General features: G+C 37.0%; 5 protein-coding genes across 13 annotated transcripts; 3 read left to right on the forward strand and 2 right to left on the reverse strand.

Moving 5' to 3' along the window:
• The first annotated feature begins 48 nt into the window (after nt 1-48).
• On the forward strand, nt 49-9,547 carry LOC105694093. 4 transcript variants are annotated; one of them, XM_012414448.3, is made up of 7 exons: nt 49-188; nt 405-666; nt 1,305-5,944; nt 6,069-7,168; nt 7,313-7,591; nt 7,812-8,408; nt 8,499-9,547. In XM_012414448.3, the coding sequence occupies exons 2-7, from the start codon at nt 429-431 to the stop codon at nt 8,596-8,598; spliced, it is 6,954 nt and encodes a 2,317-aa protein (XP_012269871.2). In that variant the 5' UTR covers nt 49-188; nt 405-428; the 3' UTR covers nt 8,599-9,547. The 4 variants fall into 4 exon arrangements, with proteins under 4 accessions (XP_012269871.2, XP_012269873.2, XP_012269872.2 ...); XM_012414450.3 differs by having other exon boundaries at nt 51-188; nt 415-666; XM_012414449.3 differs by having other exon boundaries at nt 97-666; nt 8,499-8,643; nt 9,103-9,547.
• On the reverse strand, nt 8,964-10,700 carry LOC105694102 (cytochrome c oxidase subunit 6b-1-like). 3 transcript variants are annotated; one of them, XM_020850643.2, is made up of 4 exons: nt 10,531-10,700; nt 9,923-10,128; nt 9,516-9,866; nt 8,964-9,204 (listed from the first exon to the last, which is right to left on the reverse strand). In XM_020850643.2, the coding sequence occupies exons 1-3, from the start codon at nt 10,549-10,551 to the stop codon at nt 9,632-9,634; spliced, it is 462 nt and encodes a 153-aa protein (XP_020706302.2). In that variant the 5' UTR covers nt 10,552-10,700; the 3' UTR covers nt 8,964-9,204; nt 9,516-9,631. The 3 variants fall into 3 exon arrangements, with proteins under 3 accessions (XP_020706302.2, XP_020706300.2, XP_048512129.1); XM_020850641.2 differs by lacking the exon at nt 10,531-10,700 and adding an exon at nt 10,380-10,521 and having other exon boundaries at nt 9,568-9,866; XM_048656172.1 differs by lacking the exon at nt 10,531-10,700 and adding an exon at nt 10,380-10,521.
• LOC105694099 (dolichyl-phosphate beta-glucosyltransferase) lies at nt 10,553-13,226 on the forward strand. The gene is made up of 5 exons (XM_012414464.3): nt 10,553-10,752; nt 11,097-11,271; nt 11,357-11,553; nt 11,635-11,743; nt 11,832-13,226. The coding sequence occupies exons 1-5, from the start codon at nt 10,690-10,692 to the stop codon at nt 12,272-12,274; spliced, it is 987 nt and encodes a 328-aa protein (XP_012269887.1). The 5' UTR covers nt 10,553-10,689; the 3' UTR covers nt 12,275-13,226.
• On the forward strand, nt 13,010-20,307 carry LOC105694095 (probable phosphorylase b kinase regulatory subunit alpha). 4 transcript variants are annotated; one of them, XM_012414453.3, is made up of 16 exons: nt 13,010-13,152; nt 13,288-13,803; nt 13,915-14,360; nt 14,458-14,773; nt 14,902-15,115; nt 15,207-15,316; nt 15,413-15,560; nt 17,023-17,201; nt 17,297-17,447; nt 17,548-17,574; nt 17,811-18,106; nt 18,206-18,761; nt 18,850-18,902; nt 18,991-19,149; nt 19,254-19,511; nt 19,588-20,307. In XM_012414453.3, exons 2-16 carry the CDS (start codon nt 13,321-13,323, stop codon nt 19,813-19,815), a joined length of 3,624 nt encoding a protein of 1,207 aa, XP_012269876.2. In that variant the 5' UTR covers nt 13,010-13,152; nt 13,288-13,320; the 3' UTR covers nt 19,816-20,307. The 4 variants fall into 4 exon arrangements, with proteins under 4 accessions (XP_012269876.2, XP_012269877.1, XP_012269878.2 ...); XM_012414454.3 differs by lacking the exon at nt 15,413-15,560 and adding an exon at nt 16,398-16,545; XM_012414455.3 differs by lacking the exon at nt 17,548-17,574.
• Nucleotides 20,293-21,967, reverse strand: LOC105694100 (39S ribosomal protein L28, mitochondrial). The gene is made up of 6 exons (XM_012414465.3): nt 21,792-21,967; nt 21,438-21,610; nt 21,109-21,367; nt 20,827-20,970; nt 20,559-20,737; nt 20,293-20,464 (listed from the first exon to the last, which is right to left on the reverse strand). Exons 1-6 carry the CDS (start codon nt 21,813-21,815, stop codon nt 20,404-20,406), a joined length of 840 nt encoding a protein of 279 aa, XP_012269888.2. The 5' UTR covers nt 21,816-21,967; the 3' UTR covers nt 20,293-20,403.
• Nucleotides 21,968-21,993: the final 26 nt, after the last annotated feature.

Genomic DNA, 21,993 nt, shown 5'->3' on the forward strand with positions numbered 1-21,993 from the left:
GATCTTCCAATTTGGCACCACTGATTTCCGATATTCGTTGCGCAGAAGAACGAATATCACATCGTAGAATACAGTTGTGAACTTGAGGAAGTACATAAATGGAAGTAAAGAAATCAACTCAACTCGGTTAATCGCAGCTTTGAAGGCGGCTGAAACTCAATGATAGCTCGACTAATTGAAATTACACGGTAACAAGCAACGTTTGTGAATTTAATAAGCCAATGAACAATTTGAGATATCACGTCAACTCGTTGCGCGTAATTAACCTTGAATTAAGTCACACAAAAAAAAACTCAATTCCGTCTCTGGTATCATCACTTCTTCATTCATAGCACCTAATAATTTTTTATCCGCCCATATTTTTTGATAATTCTCAGTCGATATCTTAACATGTTGACATTCAGTGTTCGGTAGCCCTAGTTGAAATCATGGCTAGCGATCTATCCAGTGGAAGTACAGAAGTAATCGAAATTTTGGACGAAAAAGAAGAGGGAGAAATATCATTGGAAGATGTCAGTTCCTCGGAAGAAGGTCAACTCAACGAGGGATGTCATTCCAGGCAGAGAGCTGCTGGGCAGTGTCCTTGTTGTTTGTCAACAAAGCATTGCGCCTCATGGTGCACTATAGCTACGAGAACACGCCATTCAAAAAGCTCACTGAAAAAAGGTAATTTTATTACGATTTAAACCCCCTTACTAGCCCTGGACATTGGTTTGTTGAAGAAATGTTAGTTATATTAAGTTAGTGAGGTATTTAGATTTTAAAGGTTTTAATGTTTGTCTATCATTCATAATTTAGTCACATACAAAATGCAGATATCAGAATGTGTTATAATCTTTTCATTTATCTGATATTACTCAAAGCGGGTTTAGTTTATTCGTACATTCTAAGAAACCCAATATTTCCAATTTGTACGGAATACTATATAATACTAGGTGGCTTTTTATCCATATTTCTACAGATTTTACTAAGAGTACTCTTTTTTTTTTTTGAAACATTCATGCACGAAAAGGAAAATAGCTGCAGAAAGTACAGGAAAATTATATTTTTGATCACCTGTGATTATTCTGCTTTGTGACTTACTAGTAGTCCACTCTTGTACTCCTATTTAGTTCAGCACTGAATTGATCTTATTTTGGGTTACTTAAATGTTGCAGATGACTTATTCTGTTACTCTGTATAATGACTTCATTTATTGCACCTGTTTTTCTTCTTTTTCTTTGGTGCTATTATTTCTATGGTTGTTTCACACATTTATGTGTTACACTTTTCTAATCTGTAAGTAGAATATTTTTTCCCTCAAGATGCAGTACAAGAGAAAGAAAACTGTCTTCATACCAAAGATTCTGGTTATTCAAGCTTGAAACACCCGGCATCTACTCTACAGGAAAGCAACAATGATCTCATTCCGATTTCAAGTGATAGCGACATGGAAATTGTGGGCCTTGCTGATAATGTTAAGTCAGTAATGGTCTTACCAAAAACAAAGACGACCAAAGTTCGAAAACGTAGGGAAAAAAAACGATCTCAGAAATCATCATCAACTATTGAAAATGCGACCACAATTCCTCCAAACCTACCAACTCCAGAATGTTCTTTTGGACTAAAGCATGAGGCCCAAATTTTGAAAGATAATCATTTGCCCAGAATGCATCATAGAGAAACAAATTCGCCACACAAAAGTCTTATTGCTGCGTTTGCTAGATCTAGAATTATGAAATCACCATCACGACGACATAGATCACCTATTGGAAGAGCTAGGACAACATTTGGTAAATCTAGATCACCTGCTCTGAGAAAATCACCCATTCGTAGACTTCGATCACCTATGAGAAGATCACCACCCCATTCCCCCATAAGATCGCCAACAAGAAGACAGCTTCGGAGTTCAGTTTCACCCTCCAATACTTATATAGACATGTATGGCAATGTAAGCAAACTTTTAAAGAAAGTCAGACATTTACGAACCATTGGATCTCATTTGGTGAATCAAAATTCAGGGACACGTAAGGAACACGTGTCATCATTGAAAGAGAAATTGAATAATATGATGAAAGCTACGGATACTGTTGAGCATGGGAATAATGAAATAACATCCAAACGAAGTAATGAACAGAAATTAATGAGAGACGATGACGATGAGGATTTAGAAATCCTGAGACAAATGGCATTGGAAACTAAGCCAAAAAGAGGAAAAAAATGTCAGGGGACTAAAGAAATGAAAGATAAAGTACAATGTGGTAATAATAATATTGGAGATGATGATGACGAGGATTTAGAACTACGATTGATTGCATTACGGTCAGCAATGTTAAAAAAACACAGAGATAGAAAGCAAAGAGGAGTGATTTTAGTAAAATCAACAAAATCTCAAACGTCAACCCGAACTAACACTGAAAGTCCGTTTAGTCAAAGTTTCTTAGACGGTATTCCTATTCCGGATGAAAGCCAGCAAGTGGAACTGCAAACACCATCACGTACTGTCCTGCATACAGCTGCAGAACTCAATGAAAATACCAATCCCGAAGATATGGAATTAGATTCCGAAGTTGAACAGGAAAAAAATAAAGAGGCTGAACCTTATTCCCCAACAGATGAAGTTTCTCATCAAATAACAATGGATTCTGAATTACCAGACATTCAGCCATCAGACGTCTCATTTATTACGCCCACTATTGAGAATACAGTACTTTCAGTTACCTCAAGCTTACAAACTCCAGTTTGCGATAAGTTGAATGCATTTGAGACTGGAGCATCCTATTTTCAGAATGACAAAGAATCTGAAAATAAATCTCTCTCAACAGAAATTCCTTATTATTTGGATACAAACATGCATCCAAGGTCACAGACCCCCACTAGCTCTGTTCCTTCTCCTGCGAACACTCAAGAAACATCAACACACAAGGCCCTGTCCAACAACAATTTACCCATAACACCTTATTCTCCTTCAGATCCAATTGACACACCAGAGCCATTGTTATTCCCTGTAGGTGATCCATTTTTAAAATCAGTTGTAAATCAAACTCCTGATACTCCTTATTCACCAACAGATACTCCAGTGTATGAGCCTGAATGGAATAACTCATCTATAGTTCTTGGTGCTTCGACAGTAGGAAGTTTGGAAACAATACAACTCGTGAATAGAACAAAAGAACAAGAGGACATGAGGTCGCGCAAACCTAAAGTGCACCAAGCACAGAATGCCCTAATAAAAATTAACCTAAATTCTAGCTACTCAACTGATGCTGGTAAATCATCGACTACTATTATGCTGCAAGATTCCTTATTGACCTCACAAATATCATCATCGCTTAACTGCAATAAAGTGTACATGGAAAATGATTTTGCATCAGAGACTTCATCGATGAAGGCAGATGTCGGGTCCGCCGAAAATTCACCCGATACCTCTCCAAATAGTACTATGATCGTTGTAGACGAATTGCCAGAGACTGATTTGGATGGTAGCTTGCTTGTTCCTGTACCCAAAGCACTACAAGATATTGAAATCCACATTCCGAGTCCCATAAATCAAGAGATATTTGCAATTGCTCAAGAACCCTTGTACCTTCAGGGAGTTCCAGACGTTACTAAGGATGTTAATAAAATACCCACTTTAGTAAACAGATCACTGGTGCCAGCATCGATCTTAAAATCTAATAAAAACCTCCAGCAACCCTTACCTCCAAAAAAAATCGAACCGCATCTCGAGCCTGCTTTTAAGAGCGCACAAATGCAACCTGTTCAAATTTTTCCAGAACCATCTAAAACTAATCGGATGTTTGTACCCTTAAAGATAGCTCCGGTTGTTAAAAAACCTCAACTCAGGATAGTCACACCAGCAGCATTCAATTGTTCTTCCAATGATAATTCTATTCTGGAAGACCAGATGGAATCTGATAGTATTAAAGCAGTGCTAGCAACTTGTAGGGAAGAGACAGGAAACTTCTCTGAAAATTTACAGCACCAGCAACCAAAGACAAGATGGGACACAAGCAACGCAATGGAATCAGAAAATAGCTTACATATTCAACAGGCAAAAAAAGCATCTCAACTACTATCATCGGAACATAACAAAGATCTTGGTGATAATCAATTCAGCAACGATGTTACGTCTACACTTGGAAAAACAGTTTCAGGACTGAATATGCGAGGAAACTTACAAAAAGCCAAAAGAAGCAGATCAGCTAGGAATAAATCCAAGAGGACAAAAAGTGATGTTGGTACAGGAGCTACAAACACAATATTTAATACACCGAAAGTCGTAGTAAGTCAAAAGGTTGTTAATACTAACATTACAACAGCACACAAACATTCGCAAGATTCGAAAACTCAAGATAAAAATCTTAAACTTAGAAACGCTGTTAATAAAATAAGAAATTCCAAAGACAAATTGAACAATTCAATGGTCGATAAAACCAAACGAGACCGGGAGAAACAAAGTAAAAATCAGTCGTACTCAGAAAGTGAAAACAAACGGAAAAGCAAATCAAGTTATGATCAGTCGTCCAACAGTAACAGAAAGAGTGATTCGAATAATCTGGCTGATCGCAATATGGATTTGAAGAAAAAACTGCAGACAATTAAAGACTCGATAAAAAAGACTGAATGTGGCCCACAAAATAATTCAAGTACTTCAGAATGGGTATTAGATAATCGTTTTGTGGACAACGAACGATTAGGTAATCATGATATTGCTAAACAGCCTGAAGCAACATTGGATACACATGGAGACATCTCAAAATTCAAAAAATCAAGTGTTACTAATACTGTGCAATGTTTATCCAAATCGAGCAAAGCCAGTGCCACAACTCATGACACCAGGATGTTGTCTGATATAAAAGGAAAATTCATTGAAAGCCCTGCACCAGTCGTTTGCGTAAACGGTATACGGGATACCCAAGATTCGACATTAACGAACACATGCAAGAAATTAGAAACTAATAAACGAAGAAGAAGTAGCCTTGACGAAGATGAAGAGGCACTTAGAGCCATTTTGCTAGCATCATTAGCAAAGAGAAAACCCTCGGAAACAGCAAGAAGCATCACAATGACACCACCAACAACATCGCCAACAACAACAGCAGCAACAATTACAGTTCCGGTATCAACAACAACGGCTCTTGCAAATTTGTCGCATAGTTCAGGAGATACAAGTTTAGAATCTCGTGAAGGGATACCAGATGTTCCAAGAATGAAGCTGTCGGTGACTTCTGTTTATAGTTCGAGTAACGAAGCCACCCAACCTCCCATTGCCAATAATCATCCCTCTTCAAACAAATCATCTAGTGAAAATTCAGCATCAAAAACCTTAGCTCCATTGGGAATATCTAATACTGTCATAGCGACAACTAATTCCTCCAATGGTTCGAATCATAATCAGATCCCTCTCGTTGTTTCTTCAAGAAAAAGATCAATCTCAGCAAGTACCAGAGGTCATACAAAAAAGATTATCAAGAAGACTCCAATTTCAGCTAGCACCAGAGTCGTTAATAATGCTAAAAAATATCAGAATACTTTAATTCAAAAGAAATTGAATTTACAAAAAGTAGCCATGCTTGCCAATGCCCAACAAACGTTAGGTCGAACGAATCTACTATTGGATGGAAGTAGGCCTAGTACTATACTCATGCAGCCTTTATCAGACACTCACAGATTTGTTATCAACCTCGCTTCAGACTCAGAAAGTGAAAGTGAAACAGATTTACAGAATATAAATACTAACGAGACAGATACTACTGACAAAAGAGAAACGAAACCACTCTTGACAATCCCAATGTCAGATTTCGAGAAAAGTGTAGATATGTTTTTGAAAGATGTCAGGAGAAAACAGGAGAATGCAGCAGCTATTAAACCCAAATTGTCTGCAACTGCGCCCACACAAAAGCCGGGTAGTCCAGTAACATCGATACATAGGAAATCACCGGTTCTTTCTACAACTCCATTGGTGAGAAAATACTCTTCTCTCGTTTGATTCATTCTTCACTGAGTAACAATTATTTTATAGAACTGTAATTTCTACATTAAATTATCGGTCTATTTCTTCTTTTTTCTTCTACACAATTCCATAGGCTGTTCGTCATCTGCCAGCTCCATTGCAAGAGGAATACCGTCGCTTAAAACAGCAAATTATAGAACGTGAAAAGTTGAAGCTGCATAGAGTATTGGTGAACAACAGCTCATCGTTATCACCAAATAGCAAAAGTAGGGGCACCCCACCAGGTCCGGTTTCACCTGCTAGTCCCATTGACTCCCTACAAACATCGAAACAAGCTTCTCAAGGTCTATCAACTTCCCAGTCTCCGAAGTTTGGATTCACTAAAGTCAACAATATAAGAAATAGTAGTTCTGAAACCAATGCAAAAATTAATTCTGTTATTAGTAAATCAAATGCTGTGATACCGTCCATATCAAATCTTAGCATTCGAATACCGAAGGAAAATACGAACAATAACTTAGCTTCTAAAAAGTCCAGCGACTTATACATTCCTGTGAGTGGTTCACAATCAAGGTTGGTAACCACCGTTAATAACTCTGAAGACACAGTGCATACCGAAAAATCTAGGGATTCTACAATCTCTGCGAGAGGTCAGTCAAGTTTAAACGATGTTCAAATTCAGCTACAACAGGGGCAGATTGGTAGGACGGTCACCTTAGGTGAGAATTTCAATACAGCTACAAAAAAAGTGATGGCCCAAAGCGAATATACCAATGCCCAAGACTCTGGCATACCAAAGACCCTTTTTCATGATAATAGGGGTCTTGTATCAGCCTCGCTTCCAGTAGATCCTGAAAAGTCTCCAACCAATATGGAACATTCGGTAGATACATCAGCATCGACTGTAATTATTTCGACAGAAGAAAATGATGGTAAAGATGGTACTTCGGTAGACTCCTCAGCATCGACTATAATTATCCCCAGAAGTGAAATCCCTACCAAAAGTATTTCAATAGATAATTCTCAAGGAGAATCATTGGTAAGCTCTGAGAAAACCAATGTAATTAGTTCAAAGTTATCTACGAGTAAGTCAAAGAAATTTGGAAACAACAAAGAGATTTGGGAGAAGATAAGAAGTGATGTGAAAAAAGAGTTGGATGCAATTTCCGCGTCACCGATCGATGAACAAAAAACTTATCTTGCCACGGTAGAGCAGAACCTAGTTACAAAAAGGTGAGCAACATCGCGATTTTTTGTAATCCTACTGCAATTATTTTCCAAAAGTAGTTTCAGCTGGACAAAGGTGTCTTATATCCTCATCCATATATTTGTGAAATATTTGAAGTAAAGTCGGTCCTTGTATTCATTCAAATATAGATATGCAATTCTTGACGACTTGTCCGAATTCTCTGGAAGTCTACGCCAACTTGAAATGGAGAGAGAAGTAGAAGCAAATATCGCATCGGAAGTGAAAAAGCTACAGGAACAACTAAAATCTACAAAGGAGAGACTTCAGGAGCAACATAGTCGTGTTAACAAAATGGTACCCAGCATCACCGCAGCCTATAAGAAGTTCAATGGTGGAAGAAGAGATTGTGTCAAGATGACCAGGATTTGTCTGGGATTGGGATGTCTAGTTGTTGGAGCAGATTATAAGTATGCTTAGTTACCAATGTTATTCAGACCATGCGATCAAATCCAAAGTCTATGATATTATTGGTTCTTGTATTTGAACATCAAATGTCCGTTATGCAAGCTATTCCAGTTCCTCCTTGCTCTTTGTTCCTGTTACAAAATACACATCATGGGCATATTTGTGAAGCATATTTTTACTATTTTGTAGAATCGAAATCAGTCTAATCCGGACACATTTTAGGGTTCCCGCCGCTGGTGCACAATTATTAAATAATCGATTGAAACAAGTTGCTGGATGCACTCGCCAACTGTCTAAGAAAAAAGTGAGTAGTACGGAGAAGGGTGAAAATAAAATAATAAAAAACACAGATGAAGTTCCGGGCCAAATAGATCCCCCGAGTCAAACGGAAACACTTGATAAGAATTCTTTGAATAACGTTTCATCGGAATCTATACCACTTACCATTTGTGACAATGACTCTTCGACAACAAGCAACGTCACAGTAATAAAAAATTGTGAGATATCCGATGCTGGAATTGTGAGTGCAGAGATAGAGAAAACTAAAACTACTGAACAAAAAATTACATGCCTAGAAAACACAGCGGTCGAATCGTCTATCTATCATATTCAAGTTGATTCACCACAAGTAACTAGTACTCCAAATTCTACAAGAGAATATTCTTGTATTGATAAGCACACACAAGAGTCTGCACCAAATAGTGCAACATTCATCTTGGAAAGTCCAAAAGCTGGTCTGTCTGGACATAAAAATAGTCAGCAACAGAGCAAATTTCTTCAACCTTACAAATCTGTGCTTGCACATCTGACGGTGCCAAGGTACTAATTTAAGAAGCATGATAATCAAATTTTCTGCCTACTACCATTTACTCAGATTATAAGCGGCTCTTTTCTTTCACTAACATCTAGGACGACTGACCCTACTGGTATTCTTTGCCCATACGAGCTGATGGGAACTTGCAGGGATGAGGAGTGCCAGTTTGTTCATCAATCTGCCAGAAATGGCTAGTAGCTCTTTGCTACTGACAGTCACTCGACAAGCTTAATACGTAAGGTGGTTCTAAACACGCACGCACGCACAAACAACACAAACACAAACACCCACATATGTGCGCACTTTGTGTGAATGTTTGCCATTGATATGAAGTTTTCATATTTGAACTTGAATCTGCATTGTATAGTATAAATGTGATCAACATTTATCTGATCGTCATCAAATCTTTCATGTTGCAGACGTTGTTAGATATTAAATTTTTGCTCTCGTTTCCAGCATAGCTCTCTTTCCCAACATAGATAAATAGAAAACATTCGATATTGTGCTGTGATCTTTATTTGAAAAATTCCAGTCCAAATTATATTATTCTCTCTGTTTTCTTTAAATACCAAACTTAGAAATTTCAATGAATTTATGTCAATTGGAGTATAAAGATTCCAAGTCTTTATAAAAATATTTAACATTACCTGAAATGTAACTTTTTGCAGTTTCCAACGGGTATGTTCCCCTAATTTTCAGATAAGACTTCCTCTGAGGTACAGTACGCCATGGCAAAGGCCATCCTATTGGTTGCTGCGATGACACCTCGAGATGGTAAGTTGTCTTCATACCTGAACGGACCTTTACAGAAATTTGAATCCTCATTCGTACTTTGAATTATGCATTGTTACTTTTCAATTCAAATCTTGTTACTGTATTATTTTAATTTTTATCCCCGTCAAGAGAGAAGTGTTTATAACATATTCTTTTCTAAATCTCTAAAAAGTGTTGTATGACTTGCAAGTGATCAACGTTATAAGTGATAAAATATTAAATAATTTTTCAATGGCTCAAAACTTTGTTTGCAAGACTTTACAAGAATTGAAGGAGCCGAAGAACAAGGAAATTTTTCTTTTATATTCTATTTATATATACTAATTATCTTCATGTACCTGTAAAATAAAATTCATATTTTTTGGCAAAATATTTCACTTTATTTCTTACACAGCTCACTCATTAGATGATGTTAACTACTCGACAGCCATTCTGTGTATGAATGAAATATTTGTCAAACACCATAACGATCTCCAGGAAATTTTCCCTGAGTCTTTCCTTTAAACCATGGCAGTCGACCATTTTCTCGAACTTCATCCCAATGACGTACCCAACCCAGGGGACATATTGAAGTAAAAACGTCTTTAAACCATTGACAAGCAACTTCTCCTTTGCCTAGAATATTTTCACATCGGTAAAAGTCCGTATACATGATGAAGCATCTCCATGTTTGATTCTGTTCCTGAAACCTAGTATGAGAATATATGTCTTTTTTGTTGGTGCACAGAGCAAGATTTCTTGTTACCTTGGATCTATCCCTGGTGTTCTGGTTTTGACGTAAGTTCGTTTGTTGCTATTTCTACTACCACAAATCTCATCTATTTGATCTTCCTTGAGTTCTGTGTGCTTTTTTTTGTGAACTACTTTCCTGTCTGTAACTTCGATTTTTTTTTCCACAAGAGTTTCAACTGGCTGCTCGTCACCTTGATCGCCTTGCGTTTGCTCTGCTTCCTGTGGCATATTGAGATCTTCAGAATTATCAAACCAATTCTAGTATGACATTTCCCTAACTCCCATTGACATCGATGTTGGACCAGTGCAAGAAGTTTTCGGTAAAAAAGACAGATGATCAGAAAAAAATGAACATGATTCTTGAATGCGAAAATTAAAGAAAATTAGAGCTCATAAAGTAGGACAGTTTAACAGCTGAGTGGGAGTGTTGTTGCTAGATTGTTGGATAGATGATGAAATGTTTGACATACGTTAAAAATTTGTGGACGAATCATTGTTTTGTATCACATGTTATCGAAGATATGTCAGAGTCAGCAATTATGTATGACTAATGTGAGGTGGGAGAGAGTAGTTGTGTTCATCGCAACAAAAATCCTAGACGTTAAACCAAATGTTACGTACGCGCGCTTTTGCGTATACCATTATCACTTTGGGGGACTTTGCAATAGCTGTATGCCTTGTTGCCGTGTTGGCTGTTTCAACGCGATTTATACGTGGCACTGGATGAGCAAATATTTGTAATTTTTAATAGTAATGCTTGATCAATAATTTTGTAACAGGATGATTACCCTCGAAGTTTCGATCGCCTTGATCGTTCTACTCGCCGTTGGTATGATTATTTTGGTAGGTGACGACAGAACGAGTAAGGTTATGTTTATTTGAAAACAATTACAATTAACGAATGATTCTTTTATTTGATTTCTTGTTCCGATTTACTTTGTCTCAAATTTTTGTTCTGTTTTATTGAATCATAAACTAGGAAAAAAAATCCAGTCAACGTTAGCACGTCTATTGTTATAGTTTGCAATTTAGTTTTCTCTCCTTTGATTGTTTGATTTGGAATTGTTCTCAGATGTCTAATCACTGATCTCTATACTGAGATCAGTAGTTCTAATGCATCCACATAATCATAACTATCCAAAAGAGAATTTTCGTTAAGCCATTATATCATTACGTTGCTGTTTCAGTTCTGTCTGGTTATCGCTGTAATGACAGAGCCTTATCCAAAAATATGGCGTCACAAGGATGAAAATTTCTTCCAAAATTTTTTTACTGGGCAAAGAGAAAAGTTTCCATCAATTTCTGATGACTGCAGCGTACATATTAGCGTTGTCATTCCTGCGTATAATGAGGAAGAAAGATGTGAGCTTCAATTTGCCAATAAATCATTTTGATCAGCCTGTTCGATCTAGCATACTTTGAATAATCTTAAATTTTTTTTTATCAGTACCCCCAATGCTGGATGAATGTATTGAGTATTTAGAGAATCGTAAAAAATCTGGACTAACTTATGAAATCATAGTAGTAAGTGATGGAAGCACGGATAGCACAATTGTTGCTGCAGAGAGTTATAGCCGTAAATACGAAACTGTTCGAGTTCTTGGTTTAGTAAAAAACCGTGGGAAAGGTGGTGCTGTAAGATTGGTTGGTTTCACAAAGCACTCTAGTAATGCATATCTTCTACTATTTTGCTGACTAATATTCACGCTCAAATCTCTCTTCCAGGGGCTACAGAGTGCCAGAGGCAGCGTAGTGTTGTACGCCGATGCTGATGGAGCTACAAAGTTTAGCGATATTGAAAAATTAGAATCTAGTCTGAGAGAAATTCTGGGGGGTGAGTGTGACATTGTCAGAGTTTGTGATTGTCATAAAATTCTGTTCAATCTATATCGAAATACTCATAAGCCTTATGTTATTGCTAGTTGACTACACAAAGGATTCTGCTAAAGCAGCATTGTCTGATGCTGTGGTATGTGGATCCCGAGCACACTTAGAAAAGGAAGAGACGGCAAAACGTTCGATTTTCCGAACATTCTTGATGCACGGCTTTCACTTTCTTGTCTGGTTATTGTGTGTGAGAGGTGTTAGAGATACTCAGTGTGGGTTCAAACTCTTGACCCGCAAAACTGCGAGAACTTTATTTAATGCATTACACGTGGAGCAATGGGCTTTTGATGTTGAAATGCTATTTATTGCGCAAACTCTACGCATACCAATAACAGAAATTGCAGTGAATTGGACAGAAATTGATGGGTCTAAAGTTGTTCCTATATGGAGCTGGCTACAGATGGGTCGTGATCTTGGATTAATTTGGTTAAAGTATAGAATCGGAGCTTGGAAAATAGCCAAACTAAAAGCTGATTAAAATTTGAGATATTTGTCCTGCATATGGAGTTACTAGATTGTTTCAATACAACTGCTTCGTTGTCTTTGAATAATTCTTGCGTTACAATTTTAAACCGTGCATTCTTTATTCATGTTGTGTTCTTTGTAACTGCCAGAAGCATCATACGTATTATTTAGTAATATAAAACATACTAAGTAGATAGTATGTACGTATATTATTGAATAAGTATATTAAAAAATCTGTTCACGAACGGTTTAACATGTTTGTATCTGCGTATTACTTGAAAAAGTAATTGGATTCAGATACCATTACATCACATATGTATAAATATTTCTAAAGACCATTCGGAATCTCTGTCAGACAGTCTTGAACGAATATATTTTATACAATTATTAGAATAGCTCGCAGATCAAGCAATTTTTTAAATTATACCACAATGAAAGGATTAATAAGTAGAACATCAAAATGTTTCTGCTAACAGTATACATACTGCTAGTAATTATATGTATGTATGTACCGTACAATCGTAGATTCTTTTGTTGAACTCCATTGCCTGTTCCAGTCAACGATTTCCGTTGATTGCGATCAACTGAAACCACACTCTGCCGCGCAATTTTATATTTCTTTTTTTGATTCCGTTTAAAATTAATTCGACTAATCGATCGCGTACGATATGTATGTATAGTAACAAGGCCCACAAGCGATCATGGGTTTGACATTCGTTTCACATTGTAGTAAATTAGCATGTATTGCACATTATTGTTAATTATACGGCATGTCCCAAAAAATGGAGTGCTTACATAATTCGTTTAAATTTCATTACACTATTTAAACATCTTTATTGTGGATATCAGAAGTTCCTGTAAATATATTGCTAACCTTAAACTCTGAATTTTGTACGTATTACCAATTCTTCATATCTGTTTATGTGTAGGACACTTACTTAAGTTACAATAAACCATTACGCACATTTTTTGTATTTCGTATTCAGTCTTCGGAATAATAGAACTATGAATATTTTTAAATTTCAGAATTTTTACACTGTAATATTCGAATTCACAATAATGCGAAGTCGCAGCAACTCAGGGGTCCGGCTGGACTATTATCAACGTGTGGTTCACAAGATAATTATGAACCATCAAAACCCAGTGACGGGTCTTTTCCCAGCAAGTCCAGAAAACAATCACGCTTGGATCAGAGATAATGTGTACTGCATATTAGCTGTTTGGGGTCTATCTATGGCTTATAAAAAAATAGCAGATGCCGATGAGGATAGGGCAAAAACTTATGAGCTAGAGCAAAGTTGTGTTAAGTTGATGCGCGGCTTACTAATGGCCATGATGCAGCAAAAAGATAAAGTGGAAAAGTTTAAGACCACTCAAAATCCACACGATGCATTGCACGCTAAATACAGTTCAGTGAATGGACAAACTGTTATCGGAGATGCTGATTGGGGACATCTTCAAGTTGATGCTATTTCTCTTTACCTTCTAATATTAGCCCAGATGACTGCCTCTGGATTACAAATTGTTTTCAATTTAGACGAAGTATGCTTTCTGAAAATTTAATGTAATGCTAAAGTACACTCTCCACTTCCCTCGAATTATTCTGATGAGGATGTTGTATAGCCATAAATCATTCTTTTCTTCAAATTACAGGTAGCCTTCATACAGAATTTGGTGTTTTATATTGAGTCTGCTTACTGCACCCCAGATTATGGAATTTGGGAGCGAGGTGATAAAACTAATCATGGATTGCCAGAGCTCAACGCCAGTAGTATAGGGATGGCTAAGGCTGCTTTGGAAGCTATGAATGAATTAGATTTGTTCGGTGCTCGGGGTGGTCCAACATCAGTAATACATGTATTAGCCGATGAAGCCCAAAAGTGTCAAGCTGTGTTACAGTCTATGTTACCTAGAGAGTCAAATTCCAAGGAACTCGATAGTGGATTACTCTCAATTATTAGCTTCCCAGCTTTTGCTGTTGATGAACCAAATCTTATTGAACTTACCAGAAATGCTATAACAAAAAAGTTGCAAGGAAAGTATGGCTGTAAGAGATTTTTGAGAGACGGTCATAGAACTCCTAAAGAAGATCCCAATCGGTGAGTCATTTGTATTCAGTGAAGCATGCGGCTGAAGTTATGGTCAAAGTAGGTTGTGTGTTCACTTGATTGTCACAGTTTTTCCTTCTAATTTTAGGTTGTATTATGAACCTTGGGAGCTCCGTATGTTTGAAAACATAGAATGCGAGTGGCCTTTATTCTTCTGCTATTTAATTCTTGATTTCTGCTTTCAAGGCAATAAAGAAGCGGTTGCAAAATATACAGAACATCTTGAAGAGATTATGATCAAAACAGATGATGGTATGAGATTGGTTCCAGAATTATATGCTGTACCAGCTGATAAAGTTTCAGCGGAATATGCTGATCCTGGTAGCCAGCAGAGAGAAGCGCTCGGTAGATGTCCCTTCATGTGGGCACAATCATTGTACATTTTGGGAAAACTTCTGCAAGAGGTGAGCTTGGGATACAGTTTATATAAGCTGAAACTCAGCTTTTTCGATTCTGAATAACTGTCTTTTGCAGCATGAAAAAAGACTTATGCTGCTAGAACTACACAAATTATATTTTTGTTCAATTTCAGGGTTTTTTGGCTGTTGGAGAATTAGATCCATTAAACAGACGTTTGTGTAGTGAGAAGAAGCCAGATGTTGTTGTGCAAGTGGTAATACTTGCCGAAGATGCTGACATTCGAGAAAAGATTGCCCAGCATGATATTCATGTTCAGACCATTGCCGAAGTAGCACCCATCGAAGTACAACCAGCAAAAGTGCTCAGCCATTTGTACACTTATTTAGGTGTGCTTCCTCCAAACTCGATTATACTCATGCAACTATGAAAGTTACATCTCAGTTTCTTGGTGTATCTAATTCGTAACATTGCTTTTAGGACGTAACAAAAAATTGGGCTTATCTGGAAGGAACTCGAGAGATGTTGGCATTCTTAGCACAAGCAAGTTGTATTCTCTCCATGACAAAATATTCGCTTTTACACCACAGGTCCGTAAAATGATTATTACTTTATTTTATTTTGAAACATCCATCTTTATATGTACTGTCTTTGATTTCTTTATTGTTGTGGATAAAAAAAATTAGTTGACGGACATGACTCGCTTCTACATCGCATCGGACTATGAGCTCATGATTGACATATTCAAAGGTGAAATAAATTTCTTGAAGTCTAGCTGGCAGAACATGTTAGGCCGGCCGCTGGTGGTGATGCCACTCAAGAACGCTCACTTAGGTATATCCAATCTGTACATGAGAGTCATAGAGCTCTAACAATACTTGCGCCCAAATAGGTGAGGTGTGGTTTACTATAGATTATTGGCCAGTTTTTCCGTTTGATAAAATATAGTTTTATTCAAAGATGTTATGAATACGGTCATTCCTAAGTTCCATTGTTGGCATTTTTAGCCTTGTTAGGAATCTGCGTCTCTCATATACAAATATTTATCTACAACCCAAACTTTTAACATCGTCAATTCATCACCTATGGTTATTCCTAACATGCCTGGAAGTGATTTAATTGATCTAATAGCTTGAGTGCCAAATTTTATCCCACTGTCGTCCTACATTGTTATTCAAAGTTTCATGTGCAGTGTTTGTTTGAGGAGCAAAGTAACAAAGTAATTATTCTTAGTTGGAGCTAAACTGCTTGAGATCTCATCTACTCCATGTTTGAAAAACTAATGAATATCGACAAATCTCAATCTCTCCTGCTATAACATCGATTGTTCAACAATTTCCGAGCCAGTCAGTCGACAAGTAATTTAAGCCTTCAGAAAGCAGAGAATCTTCGGTTTTGACAAAATTCTATTTGCGTCAGAAGTTTATTTATATAGAACTGATCTTGTGATCAATTGACGTTATATAAAAAAATCAATATAAAATAATCTTCTGATATCTTAGATAGTTAATTCCCGATACCAAATGTTCCGACAGAGCCAACTATAAAGTTTTTGATACATCTTCCATATTGCTGACATTAACATTTGTATATCGAAACAAAATTGAGTACTTTTTTGTTTCAAATTGTGGCTTATGTCCTCGCGGTGTGTGGATGTGTTGCATGTGTTAGAACTTTGATGGCGAGGAGTACTATACAACAAACGACGCAGCTCTACTCGTCGATACTGTTACGAACAACCTGGCCTTCCTCACCATCAACTGGAGACATATGCTCGGAAGGCCTACCATTACACTTGTAGCCACTCATAATCATCTAGGTACGCTATCATCTATGATCGGCATATTTCCCAAAATTATTTAATTGTCAAAAAAAAAAAACGTACCTTTTAAACCAAACAGATCGAATTTTCTACAAGCTGGAAATTGTGCTCAATGTAACGTTTCCTCAAATGGAAGAAGGTTTTTTTTCACGTGAATCTCTGTAGATCTTTACTGAACTGTGCCTTGCTTTCAAACTTGCTTAAGGATGCACGGAGTATTATTTTTATTCGCGGTTCTATTTCTGCAATTTTTATTGTCCAATATGCCTGAGTTGAATAACAAATCTTGAGACTGCTATGATTTGCTATGATTTGCTATAATTTGTAGATTAGTGGAAATGTGTGAAAGAATGTTGAAGCTTGTGAGAGTTGGCAAACAATACAATGATTAACATGGATTAATACTTCAGCAGTGAGTTGAGTTTTTTTTTACTGGAATAGCTCCTCCTAAAACATTTTTCGTTTCTCTTCTAGACCAGGGGAAAATCCCTTTGGCAATGATTACAACAATGAAGAAATTGAAGAGTGGTTACATCAATGGGACCAGAGTATCCCTGGGCAATCTGAATGAGTTCTTGAGTACTTCTTGCATCACCAATTTAAGTTTCTTAGGTAGTTCAGAAGAAGGAAGACCGGACAAATTAAATCCCCAGGCAAGTGACCGATACTGTTATGTAAAAACAATTACATCTAGAATATAACAAATTGACTATTTTTAGAGTTTTAAACATTTATCTCGACTTCATAGATTCAACAATATCTGGAGGATCACTTGCTACGTGCCTTTCCTCAACGTTCGGGTCTTCTTAATCGTCCCGTTGCTCGAACTGGTCGAAATCTTAGACGTAAAATGTCGGTTAAGGGTGCTATAAAAAAAACGAGATCTATAGCTGTAGAACGTAAGTCCAAATCATTTTTCCTGAATAATTTTCAGGCAATTTACTAATAATCTTTATCTATTTGTTAACTATGGTTACTTTTTTCAATACAATCTTCCAGTTGGAGTTCCTAATTGTCTACAAGAGCGTGAGTTTAGTAAAATTTAATGGTCATTTGTCTTTGGTTATTTATCAAGACTTTCAAATTACATGTGCATACAGTCTTAGAATTTGGATGTTGCAGAGTCGAAAACCGCTTATATTATGCGTCTGGTATATTCTGTTTAGGCTTACTTGTATTGTAATAGCAGGAATAATGGTATTTCAAGTAAAAATTTATGGATCCAAACAGAGTAGTTCAAATACAAGCTGCATGTTTTCTAGCTGAAATTCTCGGGATGTCTGGAGAAGATCGCAGGGTTTCTGTAGCTTACACATCTAATCCATTTATCGAAATAACGGACACCACGGTATCAACGCAGCCCTCTCCTAATTTGTTACAACCAGCTCGGACTCCATCTCCGACCGATGATCTGTTGCCGTGGAAGCAAACTCCAAAATCTCACAGGCATAGATTAGCATCCGAAACACAGTACGCCGATACAGAAGTTGAAGAGTTATTAGCAATGCTGCGAGAAACTGAAAGTTTGGAGGAACAGGGAGACATCCTGCAATATTTGGTGAGATTTATTACCATATTTTAGTTTGTTACTCGTACCAAATAAAGAATGTTCCAATGGTGATTTTTATACAAGATTAATATGTTGATTGATTTTTAGGTAGACTCTCAAGGGCTGCTCTATGACACAGGCATGCTCGAAGAAGGTCGCCCTGTTACAGTCAAAGATTTGCTAAAAGGATTGTACCAAAAAGCCTGTCAACAAAAAATGTGGGGTATTGTAAGACATACAGCTGGCATGTTAGGAAAGCGTGTTGAGGATTTAGCAAAAGCTGTAACTGATTTGTTAGTTCGCCAAAAACAAGTGACAGTTGGGATGCCTCCTTCGCACGAACATACCATTGTAGCTCCTTTACCAGAAAACGAATTGAGGTCTTTGATCCATCAAGCATATGGCGACGACGAATCTACTGCCATGTTAACCCAAGAGCTACTCGTTTATCTGGCCATGTTCATCAGAACGGAACCTCAATTATTTCATGAAATGCTGAGACTGCGGGTTGGTTTAATTATTCAAGTTATGGCTACTGAACTTTCCCGAACATTAATTTGTACAGGAGAAGAAGCCTCTGAGCATCTGTTAAACTTGTCGCCATTTGAGATGAAGAATTTGCTTCATCATATCATGAGTGGAAAGGAATTTGCGATAAGTAGCGGTATATTAATTTCAAATTCTAATGCAAAATGAGCTCATGTGTAACTCTAAAAAAAAATTGTTAATCATTGATTTTTCATACTCTTCAGTGGGTCGTGGAAATTTCTCCGTCATTAGCTGCAAATCAGGCAGAGTTAGCCGGGTAAGGAAAGTTTTTCATCTAACTAGCCATTAATAATATTTTCACAATGTTTTTGTTCATCATCGAATGATCTGTCTTTGTTATTTAGAAATCCCAAATTGGCAGTTTCTTGGGGGTTGACCAAACTGATGGTGGAGAATTAGAACCTGATCGACAAGGTCAGTGGTTACGCAGGCGTAGGCTGGACGGAGCTTTGAATAGGGTGCCCAGGGATTTCTACCCTCGAGTATGGGGAGTACTTGAAAGAGTAAGCGAATACATAAAAATATAATGAATACCAACAAGATGCGAACGGCTGAATTGTACGGCTTTTACAAATCGTTTGACTTGGAGTTTCTGGTACATTTTCAGTGTCAAGGGTTGGCTATCGAAGGTAGAGTTCTTCCTCAGAATTTAACTCAGGAGATGACATCGGGCGAGCTTAAATTCGCACTAGCTGTTGAGACTGTTCTCAACACTATTCCACAACCCGAGTACAGGCAACTAGTGGTAGAAGCTCTAATGGTTCTCACATTAGTCACAGAATATAACGTTGTATCTTCACTAGGTGGATTAATTGCCGTTGAACATTTAGTGCACAAGGCGAACGCGATATTTTTAGAGGATCAGGTAAATTTTTCTTATTTGTTCACTTGTTCGTGTTGAAGGCATTTTTATGAAACGTATGTTATATATTTACTCCAAGATGAAAGTCAACGGAGATGCGACTCTTTGTTGCGCTAAACCAAAGGAACATCGTGAAACTACAGCAATGGGTGGTTTACTCTGTGGCGGTGCTGCTTACGTTTGTCAACACTTTTACGACAGTGCTCCAAGTGGTAGTTATGGAACCATGACATATATTACAAGGGCAATAGCTGCATTACTTAATTGTTTACCTAAGGATGGCGACCTAGAATGTTCAATAGCATAGAGTTCTTGAATAGTCATTTGTCAGGCCTTTGGTCAACATGTGCCAAAGGCTAAAAGATATTTCACCTCTGCAAAAAGATGTAGTGATATTGTAATAATACTTATTCATCACTGTACAATAAGTTTTATGCTAATATTTTTAAACAGTCGTGCTTCTGGATGTCAAAGTGACGGAGATCGACCAACAGGAGTTTATGAATTGTGTAAGATATCTGGTAAAATCATTTGATTTGTTTTTATCAGATTACAACACAGGTCTTTAGGCATACTGTTGATGCACTTATTGATACTTGATAGCAAGTAAGATTAACTATATTGTTGCTATTTTCAGCTTGCAGTTTGCTAAGCTTTGTTATCAATATTTCGAGTTGAACATCAGCTCAAAAAACGTTGTTGAAGCGCTAGTAATGTATTATACCCCTATCCCCAGCCCTAGTAATGTATTATACCAACAACAAGAACAACAACAATAATAATATTAGAAGGAAAATTAGTTAGGCTTTTTATTTTGCTAATGAGTGATATATTTTTTTTTTTTCTTACAAATTTATAGTTCATCTAAATGATCTCAGCGTGACTTTGGCTTTATCTATGGGGTTTTTATACTTCTTGAGAGAGGATTGACCTTTGAGAGCCAGGAAACACTGGAACTGAAAATTGAGAAGCTTACAATATGGTAAAATGTTTGTTTGAATCTGGGTACCAGTTTTTGATTTGCACACCTCGAATAATGAATTTTCTTACCTAGATTCGGTTTCTTTAGCAGGATCTTCTTTTGCAAGTTCTTTCAACTCTGCAATTAATTTTTCTCGGAACTGGTGTTTCAAAGGTACAAAAACTATCTGCTCCTGCTGCAATCTCGAAATTTTTCGACAAGCTTCGACGAAGTTTAATCCATACCATTCAATTTCTTCAGGTGTATACTATAAATGGAAAAAAATTAACGATTTTGTCAATATATATGATAGCTGAATTTCATTTATCTATTTTTCTGAAAAAAATAATGACTTACAGCTGACACATATTTTTCATATCTGGCGTACACTTCATCTCTTTTTGCAGGATCATCTGGATACAGTGTTTTCTCAGAAAGAGTTTTCAGTATTTGTTGTTTCAATTTGAGTGCTAACTCTGATTTCAAGTCGCATGCTGGTGTCTGTGCAAAAGACATGATGATATTGGACTTATTATGCAAAATTGGTTACCATTCCACTGAATTCATCTAAACTCATCTTAAGGGCTATTCATAGAAGGTGGAATAGTATCAATCAGATATTACTGAGTTTGAAAATACCTTCAACAGATAATTATCGAATCCATGATTTTCATGAATTAAATCAATGGTTCTATCCGTGCCAACGATACGCATGTATTTGTCGAGTACTTCACTATATACAACCAAACTTTTCAGGCTAGGGATCCAGAAATGTGGGACTCTTCTTCTCATGGGACGTCGTTGTTGAAATCCTTTGACTATACCTTCCCCACCCCATATGCCATCGTTATGCTCTGGTGGATATAACACTGGAATTGGTACATTTTGAATTGGAGTCCTAGAAGTGAAATGATCAAAAAGTCAGCTCATGTGAATTTTGCTAAAATTTTAACACAACCAATACTCACACTTGTCCTGTTAGAGGATTTCTGGTCCATTTTCCTTCTTTCTTAATTTGGTGCACAAAAGTAGGTTCCTGAAATTTCCACTCAGCCCAAAACTTTTTATAAGCCTCAGGTAATGCTGCTCCAAGGCCGCTGTCGAAGCGACTTTTCCTTTTCAGGTAGTACAGGCGCATAGCCTAAAATTATTATTATACTTTAGTATAATCATTTAGGATAAGATTCGTACAACACAATTGAGTTACATTCACAAAGAATGAAATATACCAAAATTGGCACAGGATAAATTGAAGATGAATTTCAAAGGCTAGCTCAAACTTTTCTGACAGGAACATGTAACAATCGTCTTTAAACTCATACCTGGAGCGATTTATTAGCGGACATCGTTTGTAAAAAGATACAGGTGCACTCAAATAATTGATAATCGGTAGTTCTAAATAACGTTGATTATTAAATACTTTGCCAATAATATTTCAGTGATTAGAAAGCTGACATCCTCTGAAGATTTCGATAGTCGATTCACTTTTGGTCATGATGGGGTCGGTCGATATTTGTATTCCGT

Source organism: Athalia rosae, chromosome 5 (genome assembly GCF_917208135.1).
Source record: "Athalia rosae chromosome 5, iyAthRosa1.1, whole genome shotgun sequence".
In the NCBI taxonomy this organism is placed as follows: Eukaryota; Metazoa; Arthropoda; class Insecta; order Hymenoptera; family Athaliidae; genus Athalia; species Athalia rosae.